General features: G+C 40.7%; 1 protein-coding gene across 2 annotated transcripts in view; it reads left to right on the plus strand.

The window, feature by feature from the left end:
* The window catches only part of LOC142185243 (5-hydroxytryptamine receptor 2A-like), a 394,677-nt gene extending 384,417 nt beyond the window's left edge, over window positions 1-10,260 (plus strand). For both annotated transcript variants that reach the window (XM_075260540.1, XM_075260541.1), the window contains 2 exons: window positions 373-573; window positions 9,119-10,260. In XM_075260540.1, coding sequence (XP_075116641.1) covers window positions 373-573; window positions 9,119-9,954 — 1,037 coding nt within the window. In that variant the 3' untranslated portion in view covers window positions 9,955-10,260. The remainder of the gene's footprint in view (window positions 1-372; window positions 574-9,118) is intronic.
* Window positions 10,261-10,461: the final 201 nt, after the last annotated feature.

Here is a 10,461-nt window from a genome sequence, read left to right on the forward strand (position 1 = left end):
GGCTGCTCGCCATGTGTTTGCCTCCTAACAGCTAGGTCTGTACACCCTACTTTGCAGGCAATTCATGAAATGATCCTGTTTCTCAGTCCAATTGTGTACCCTCTCTCAAAGTCCGGGCAAAATTGTAATGATTATATATGACATTTCATACCTTTTCTTTTCTTTTCTCAAATTATCGTTGCATAATAGTTAATTTTCCATTGACATCCAGATTTTCAATTTGCATTTGAACACAGAAGTCATTTTTATTCATAAAGCAACATACTTTATATAATCTGAAATATTATAAGACATAGGGACACAAGGTGAACACATAGCTTATCATTTTGAGTTGTCTTTTCTTTGACTATGCAATTTGATGTCTTCCTGCAGATTATGTCTGGCCTCTGCCACAGAAGCTGTGTCCTGTATGGATCTCCTTGGATGTGTTATTTTCTACTGCATCTATCATGCATCTCTGTGCAATTTCCCTTGATCGGTATGTAGCAATACGTAACCCCATAGAGCACAGCCGCTTTAATTCCCGCACTAAAGCTATGATGAAGATTGCTGCTGTGTGGACCATATCGATGGGTAAGCAGTGAAGTCTTTGTTTTCAAGTACAATGAGCCTATGACCAAATTTCTGAAATTCAAATTGATACATTTATCTTTCTTAAGGTGCATTAAGACATGGATCAATACTAAGGCTTATTTTCCAAGGGTACCAAACTAATCAGAAGTTTGCTCAGACTTTCATTTCTTTCTTGTGCAAGCATATAGAGCTACGATCGTATTATTATAGCTTTGTCCTAAAACTGACCATACAGAGTAGAATAAGATTGGCAGAACCCCATATTGCAGCAGCGAATCATCTAATGGGTAGTAAACGTTCTGTTTAGCATGTGTTGGGTAAAAGAAGAATTGGACATATTGAATTTCAACATGCCCAATCCTTTTTCCTCAAGGGAGATAAGTCATCATTGGAGGTATATGGCAGCATCTTACTCCCCCTTTAATCACTAAAAATTCTACACGCGTGGTCAATCAGAGTGAATAAAGAGATGAGTGTTTGTGCAACCCCTTGCCATTCAGTATTGGGAACACAAAAATCCCAGTGCCAGGGAATTGCTAGTTGTGCAATTCCCTAGTGCTGCTGCTGTTGGAACAATGGAAGAAGGGGAAGACAGACAATGAGCCCTAAACTCGACCCAGCCCTTGTCCCTACCTAATTGTCACAACTGTTCTAGTGATAGGAGCAATTCCTTCTCTATATAAGTGTACACAGAACAAGACAAAACAAACAATACAAATGAGAAGTTAGCAAGTCAAGGGTCAAAGCCAGAGAGACATAGCAGTACAAAATCATAATCCAAAAGAGTCATCACAAGGGAAGCCAAAGGTCAGAAGTCAGTAATACAATAGTAAGAGAAAATAGGAAGCTAGCGAGGACACAAGACAGAGTCACAAGACCAAGTTAAAATAGCCAGCAAACCTGTGTGGGCTGATGACCTGTGAATAGGAAGTTCAGGACCCGCCCAAGACTTGACTGGTATACAGGCCATCAATCAAACAGGCAAATCTAAGATTATCTATTTGATGAACAGAGGGAAACATGGTGCAGGAGATGTGTAGAAATTCAGTTACAAAGGAGAGGAAATAAGACAGTGTTCAAACAAAGCAACAAAACACTCTAAGCAAAGAATAAAACTGAACACGCCTCCTGCGCCGCAGTGTGCTATCAGAGGATGGCGCAGAGACCCGAACAGGCAGAGACATTACACACAGTTCTTGAGATGGACAACTGGGACCCACATCTAGTAGGTAACTACGGCATACCCTAGCATACACAGATAAGACTCTACCATAAAATTATAAGACCTTTACAAAAAAGAAATTGGTTTTGATTTCACATTAACACAAATCTAGGGGGTTCCAATGCTCCCAATGAATGTTCCTACAAAAACTTCAGATCACAAGGATATAAGAGAACTTATCCTAACTGTTACTGATGATTTACTGAGAGAGACAACAGTCAATCCGTCAAGAGACACAAGTATTTAACATATAATATACATCTGATGGATTAAGGGAGTCTGTCAGCAGGACTATCAGTATCAAACTAAATATAGCACCTTGTAGAGCCGGCAAATTGGCTGAAAAAAAAGTGCATTTGGGGCACTTCTAACAAATAAAGTGAAAATAGAGCTGCAATGAAGGATAACAAAGGCATCTTTGGAAAGTGTAGAAGACATTGTACAAGATAGTGTCAATAACTTTATACTGATAAAATATTTACTGTGTGAGTCCAAAACCAAATTCAAGAAAACATAAGAGTGGACACATCTGTATAAGGATCTGTGAGCGCTCCATATTGTCTGGCATCAACTATTCAGACATGCAAGCGAATAATGCATCTCTGCGGTTTGCCATAAACAATATAAAGCCGTATTTTCACTGCCTGCACCATTGTGTCTTCTATTCTGGAATATAAAGTATGTCTGAATAAGCAATTTGCAAATATAGAAGAAAAACCTGCCCAAGGATCTCTGAAGGACTTTCTGTCTTCCTGAACTGTGACCTTTGTTAGCTATCGCTGAAAGTCAAAATTCATATTTTAATGGACAAAAGCTGAATTGTTGGCTATTAGGTAACTGTAAATATATATTTTTTTCTATTTATTCTTCTCAAGTAGATGTTCACGGTGCAAAGTTCACATAAATGATGCCATTTGCAGAATTTTGTTTTCTTGTTGTAAATTCACTTAGCATTTTAGTCCCTGGGCAACAAGGTGGTGAACAATGTTTTCGGTAGACAAGCATGTAATTCAAGCATTACGCCTAATGATATCTACAAAACATTAGTAGTATACAAGTTTGTATAGAGGAGAGGTCTCTAGATTGTATACGATGTAAGAAACATTGCTGAATTCTTCCATAAACAGAGCTAGACTTGGACATGGGCTGTGGGTTGGAATACAGATTAGACCATTTTAAAGGCACCGGCCATGTTTCTTTGCTTTATACATTTGCTTTAGTCAAAAAAAAAGAACAATTTTCAATCAGTTTCTCATAAAATAAAAATAAAAACAGCCACCTAGTTGCTAAGCACCTTGATACTTCCTCCTCTCCCATTCCAGCTACTGATCTAGATCAATGGCCAGTTAGTCGGTGACTGCTGCTATGAATCAATGTAGCATCAGGTGACTAAGAGGTGGCCTCATTGCCAGTGATATTGTTCTTGATTTGACTCCTGTTTGACCTGACGCCAATCCCTGCCTTGTTCCTGGACATTACTTCTACCTGAGTTCATGGATCCATGGATGAATTTGACCACTCTACTGATGACCAATCTTGGCCCCTTTCCCGATACGAGTGTATGAGGATAGTTTTACATGATTTAAACCTATAAAGTTCAGAAGAACACAAGAACAAAAGCACACTGAACTCAGTTAAGGAGAAGATCAGGAACAACGTCAGGAAATGTTATTTCATGGAAAGAGCAGTTGAGGCTTGGAAGATACTTTCAGCAGATGTAGTTGGGAAATCTACAGTAAGAGAATATGAACATGCCTGGGATAAATATTGGTCCAGACTAAGATAAAAATGGCAGACCAGATGGACCATGTGGACTTTTTGTGTTATTAATCACCTATGTTTCAGACTAATGGGGTCAACAATCCTCATACAGCCCAACACCATGGTAGCCTTGAGTAGAACATATAGCTTATCATTTTGATCCATGTTGCATTTAGAAAATCTGCTTTAGACTTGGTTCACACCTGCGCTTGGATTAAGTTAAGGTTGACAGGGTTATACAAGGTCAACCTCTTGCACCCATCCTTGGTACCCTTTGCTTTTGGATAAATTTTGGCCCTAAAGGTGTGGTAGGACACACTTCATCTGGAACGGGAGTGTTGCAATTATGTTCTGATTTGTATACCATGTATTCATTGGGGTTATATTGTAGAAAATTATAAAATGTTAAGTTTTATTCGTGAGATAATTGTGGGTTTTCGCTTGCTTGTATTATGGATTCCATTCAAGGTTTCCATCCCTGAATCCGCTTGAAAATGCGTAGAGAAAAGTCCTACAAGCAGAGGACTTGTCCGCATTTTTTAGGTGGAAAGCCAGCAGAGATTATTATAGTCTATGGGGTCATCGGGTTCCACTTTTTAAGAGGATTGGATTTCCATTTTTTGGGTCCCAAGCAGATCCGAAGAATAGAAACCCGATTGCAGGTGTGAACCTAGTGTAACGTGTGATAGACATATCTGGACATATACTGTCAAGAAGTCGGGTAAAGGAGGACAACTCATATTGTTCAAACTCACCCAATATTTTCATAGTATCACCTTATATAAATTGTACAACGTTCCGGAGCTTCTTAAAAGAACTTTTAACTATAATGCTTTACCTACTGTAAACCTGATTTCTTAGTAGCTCATATTAAAAAAAAAGTTGACCTTTGAGGTCTATTAAGTATAATGTGTAGGTGATCTTTACTCACAAAGGCTGACTATGTCCTATGTTATTTCCATTATGGTAGTATTTTAGCCTTGGTCCCCACACACAGTTTTTAGTCCTTTGAGAGCATTTTCTTTTATTCGTATCCTAAACTGGAAAGTGAAGTTTTCTATTACAATCGTACACAATTTACCAGACACAAAGCATTATTAATGGCTATACATTGAAAAGCCTGGGGCTATTTGTATAGTGGCATGTTTAATGAAACTGTGTAGGAGGATCAGCCTACATTATGCCACAGAAAATAAATTAAAGCCTTTGGGTTTCTATGGTTTTATAATATGTTCGGCTCACTAGGATAGAATATCATCATAATGTTCTGAGAATGCGCCTTATCCTAACGGAGGAGATATATGGTAATTGTCAATGCTTCCAGCTCCTTTTTTGTTTGCTTTTGGTCATTTATTTCTAAAAATCCGGAATGAAAAAACTTCCTTTTTATTCCAATTTTTAACACCAGTCTTCACTGGCCTCATGCCTCCGAAACAAGGCACCCTGTCTACTGGAACATGCCCATTGAAATCTACACCAGATTGTAGCTGACGTAAACTTCAGGGATTAGGCATGCCAACGAATTGGCCTAGATAACCATAAACATGGCAGAGTGGGTGACGCCATTCACGCAACATCCCTTTTCCAGGATGATGGTGATGATGGGGCAAAACAAAATAAGTGCACAAAAAGTTTCAGAATTTTTACATAGTCACATAGTAGATGAGGTTGGATGAAGACACCGGTCCATCAAGTCCAACCTATAACCCTACAGTGTTGATCCAGAAGAAGGCAAAAAAAAAACAAACATGGGGCTCATGCCAATTGCCCCATTTCAGGGGGAAAAAAAATTCCAATCTGGCAGTCAGTATAAACCCTGGACAGTGGCGTAACTACCGCCATAGCAGCGGAGGCAGCTGCCACAAGGCATTAGGGGCCCGGTGACAGCTGCTACCACTGCTATCATTATACTCGGGGGTCTTTTCGGATCCCCAAGTATAATGATTGGCGGACCGGGAGAGGTAAGAAACATAAAAAAACATGTTACTTACCTCTCCACGATCCTGCCAGGCCTCCTTCCTGACGTCCTTTCTGACGTCTCTGATGTCACATGAACCCGGCCTGCGTCCCGGGTCATGTGACGTCCAATGTCATTGTACATGGACAGCAGCGGAGAAGGCAGCGTAGGAGCCGGGGGACAGGTAAGTAACAGTAGTATTTTATGTTTTTATTCCCCCGGGTCTCCGATTATTATACTCTGGGGTATGAAAAGACACCAGAGTATAATAATTGTTTATGGGTGTCCACAGTGGGACATATTACTGTGTGCAGGAGCCACTATGGGGGATAATACTGTGTGCAGGGGCCACTATGGAGGATAATACTGTGTGCAGGGGCCACTAAGGGACATAATACTGTGTGCAGGGGCTACTATGAAGGATAATACTGTGTGCAGGGGCCACTATGGGGGATAATACTGTGTGCAGGGGCCACTAAGGGACATAATACTGTGTGCAGGGGCCACTATGGGGGATAATACTGTGTGCAGGGGCCACTAAGGGGGATAATACTGTGTGCAGGGGCCACTAAGGGGGATAATACTGTTTGCAGGGGCCACTATGGGGATAATACTGTGTGCAGGGGCCACTATGAGGGATAATACTGTGTGCAGGAGCCACTATGGGGGATAATAGAACGCGCAGAAATGTGTAGGAGGTCAAGATCTTCGGTGTGGGTGTTGGTGGGGGGGGGGCCCATGTCAAAAGTTCGCCACGGGGCCCCACCATTCCTAGTTACGCCACTGACCCTGCATCAACATGTCCATAACCCGTAATATTTTTCTGTTCAAGAAAGGCATCCAGGCCCTCTTTGAACTTGCTCAATGAATCCACCATCACTACTTCCTGGGGCACTTCTATGGTATCCAGTAAAAAATAACCTTTTTTTTTTTTTTTTTTTTTTTTCAGATAACTCTAAAAGTTTTAAACCCACCCATCAGTGAAATGGTATATTTAAATATGTGCAAAAATTGCAAGGAGGGGGTAGAAACACAGTAAAAAGTGACTTGCCGATTATCTCCTTTGCCAATTGCTTGGAGCAATGAGACATTACTCTCCTTCTGTGCGAGGGAATTTTTTGTTTTACCACTGTCAGAACTTCACAATTTGCACAAAATCTGCTGCTAGTCACGGTGGCTAATAAATCTTTGCACTGGCTGAAAAAATACTTACTGACCCTATAGACCGGCTATAGAGAGTCAATCACTGGAAATCTCACCCTTCACTCTCGAAATAGCCCCCCGGTTACAGCGGCTACCCTCCCAACACCATTTCTTGTCAGCCTGAGGCTGGCCAACCAATATGGATAGCAACAATCACAGCCTAAGCACTACAAGGGTCATGAGGCTATAGGTTCCCTTTTAACCTTATGGGGTCAAAGTATCGAATCACATTGGTTCAGGCTTATACATACATAATGGACACAATGAAAAGCAAGGTATGAACAAAGCTAGCAGTCATCCCCAATAAAACAAAATGTCTGCCAGAACAGATTTTGCAATACAAAGCTAATGCTGACTTACTCGTTCCTGATTTGTAATTTACGAAGCCAAGCCGATACAGATTATTTTACATTTTTGCAGCATGCTGAAATCTAGATACATATATTTGGCCATCTGAATTTCATTAAAAGTTTCCAATATGTACATGTGTGATATTGTCCATGAAGCAGAGGGTCAGGCTTTCTATTCCCTACACCAGTAGGAAAACTATGAATTATTCATTGTGAGAGATATACCAATACTTTATGCGTAATTTATGTATTCTGGGGAGAACTCTCTATGTACTTGTCAGATTAGATTGTCTACAGTTCTGCATGAGTCTGTACGCATGTACAAGCTATATCAGCATCAAACCAATGGGGGATATATCTAAGCAGTCACACCAATCTTCTTGTGTCTTATTCTTATGATTGTTCTTAAACCATTCTCTTTTTATTAAAGGAGATGCTTTATGATAGACATTAGTGGCCTATCACGAGGGTATGCCAACAATATCCGAGGCAGGGGTCAGGCTGCCATGACCGTCACCGATCACTGAAGCAATCTGCCTTGTCACTTTCCCTCTTGTCATATTGTGCAGTAAATCCACATTGTAGACTTATGATGATACACAGTTAACCATTAGCACATGCTCAGCCAAAAAACATCACAAATAAAAAAGGCCACACTTACGCAGTATCAAATAAAACATGGTTCTGTGTAGGATGCAGACAGGTTTTTTGCAACATATGATAGAAACAGCTCAGGTGCAAAATTCTGATACAGCACCGACCCACACACCATGATGGAAGTGAATGCCAGCATTTCATATGCACACAGATAAAACTTATACAAGGTGCTGTTACATGATAATGTGAGATGCACATTGCAAAAGAACAGCTTATTATTCATGGGAGAGAGAGAGTTGTTTTGCACATACGCGCTTTTTCAAGCCTCAGGATGCCACCCTTTATTGTGTTTTCATATGAGCCGCCCAATCACCCCAACCCCTGGCCCACCACCAAAAACCCCGCCCCCTATAGGGCCACAGGAAAATTAGCCTACATGAAGTGGACCCATGAAAACAGAGGGTATTACATATGGCATCATCTAGGTAAAAAATGGTGGCCCTCTGTCTACAGGAAAAAAATAACCTAGGAACTTAAAGGGATTCTACCATTAAAACCTCTTTTTTTGTGGATAAGACGTCGGAATAACCTTTAGAAAGGCTATTCGTCTGTTGCCTTTAGATGTGATCTCCGCTGCGCCGTTCCTTAGAAATACCGGTTTTTACCGGTATACAAATTAGTTCTCTCGCAGTGATGGGGGCGGGCCTTAGCACTGAAAATGCGATGGGGCATCCCCACTGCAGCTCGTGAACACAATCCTGCGATGCCCCTATCTTTGGCTGGATCCTCTCCTTCTCTGTCGTCTTCCTCCTGCGTTACCTCTGACGCCTGCGCAGTTGGCTCTGCCAGTGAGACACCAGCAGAGCCGAGTGCAAATGCCAGCCGGCGGCCATTTTTGGGAGACTGCTCCTGCATTGAACTACAAGAGCAAGAGCGGCCTCCCAAAAATGGCCGCTGGCCGGCATGTGCAGTCGGCTCTACTAGTGTCTCACTGGCAGAACCAACTCTGCAGGCATCGGAGGTGACACAGGAGGAAGACGACGGAGAAGGGGAGGATCCAGCTGAAGATAGAGGCGTTGCAGGATCATGTTGTCCAGCAGCAGTGGGGATTTGCCCATTGCATTTTCAGCGCTGGGGCCCACCACATCACTGCCAGAGAACTAATTTACATACCGGTAAGAAGTGGTATTTCTAAGGAACGGCGCGGCGGAGATCACATCTAAAGGTAAGAGACGAATAGCCTTTCTAAAGGCTATTCCGACGTCTGATCTACAAAAAAAGAGGTTTTTAATGGTTGAATCCCTTTAAAATTGTTTTAAACAATTTTAACTATTGAGAAATTAGAATTTTAGAATGCATTACAATAAAATGATTTTGCCTTGAACATTTTTTGATATTGAAATGATTAAAAATTGCTATCGGGAATTTATTCTTACTGTTGTCTTCCTCCTATAGGTATTTCAATGCCAATTCCAGTCATTGGCCTTCAGGATGACTCCAGAGTTTTTGTGAATGGGAGCTGTGTGTTGAATGATGAAAATTTTGTACTCTTGGGATCTTTTGTGGCATTTTTTATTCCACTTATCATAATGGTATTTACTTACTGCTTGACCATTCAGGTTCTTCAAAAGCAGGCTACTGTTTTTATGTACGAAGAAGTGCCAAAGCAGCGAAAGAACAGCAATAGTGGTATAAAAAAAGACAACAACACCGAAAATATCTCAATGATCCAAAATCACGAGGCGGCGTCTCACTTAAACTCTCCCGTCAACAAAGAAGCGGCATTGTTCCGGAAGGGAACGATGCAATCCATTAACAACGAACGTAGGGCTTCGAAAGTCCTTGGCATAGTCTTCTTCTTATTTCTCATCATGTGGTGCCCATTCTTCATCACAAACATCATGTCTGTACTTTGTAAAGAGGCATGCGATAAAGACCTCATGGTAGAACTATTGAATGTATTTGTTTGGGTTGGATACGTTTCTTCGGGAATCAACCCGCTCGTCTACACACTTTTTAATAGAACATATCGAAGAGCTTTTGCCAACTACATCCGTTGCCGGTATTACAAAAGCAAAAAGACTGTGATTCAACAAAACCAATGCCATCATAACCCAGCATCGACTGCCATGTATAGCAAGGACCTTAATTTAAACCATTACAGGAATGGTAACGAACTTATCAGCATGGAAATGGATGAGACGGAGGAGGCCATAGAAATGCAACCTGGGACTTCAGAATTATCATTAAACAGTTCCAATATCGTAAGTGAAAGAGTTAGCTGTGTTTGAAGGAAGGTCCAATGAACCTTCCATCTTAGGTCAGTTTCCAATGTTTGTGTAAAATAAAAAAAATATATATTATATGTTATGTCGAAATCAGAATAATGATAATAATGTAAATATTTGTTCATAAAAAAAACAACAACAAAAAAAACATTTTTTTAAGACGTTTCTGCAGTCCAGTGCTTCAGTCCAATGACCCATGTAATGGTTCATTTTCGGATAGAACAGATAAAATAGTGATTATTTTGGTTTTATGATTGGCAGAATGTGGCGGCCATCTTTAACTGCATGATAAATCTGCTTCGAATAAATCATAGGTTGATATGCAAAAGATAATAAACAGCTGCATAAACAAAGTGAGAATCATTCCAAGTACTAATTGTTGCTGAGGTTATGTCTGTTTTCCTTTACTTTTTTAGGCTGATACCCTTCGAAACCTTTTTGGGTTTTGATGTTCATTGAACAATACATAGTTCGCTGCGTAGAATGTATTGTAACAGCAAGCCCGTTTAC

This window comes from Leptodactylus fuscus, chromosome 11 (genome assembly GCF_031893055.1).
Source record: "Leptodactylus fuscus isolate aLepFus1 chromosome 11, aLepFus1.hap2, whole genome shotgun sequence".
NCBI classification, from domain to species: domain Eukaryota; kingdom Metazoa; phylum Chordata; class Amphibia; order Anura; family Leptodactylidae; genus Leptodactylus; species Leptodactylus fuscus.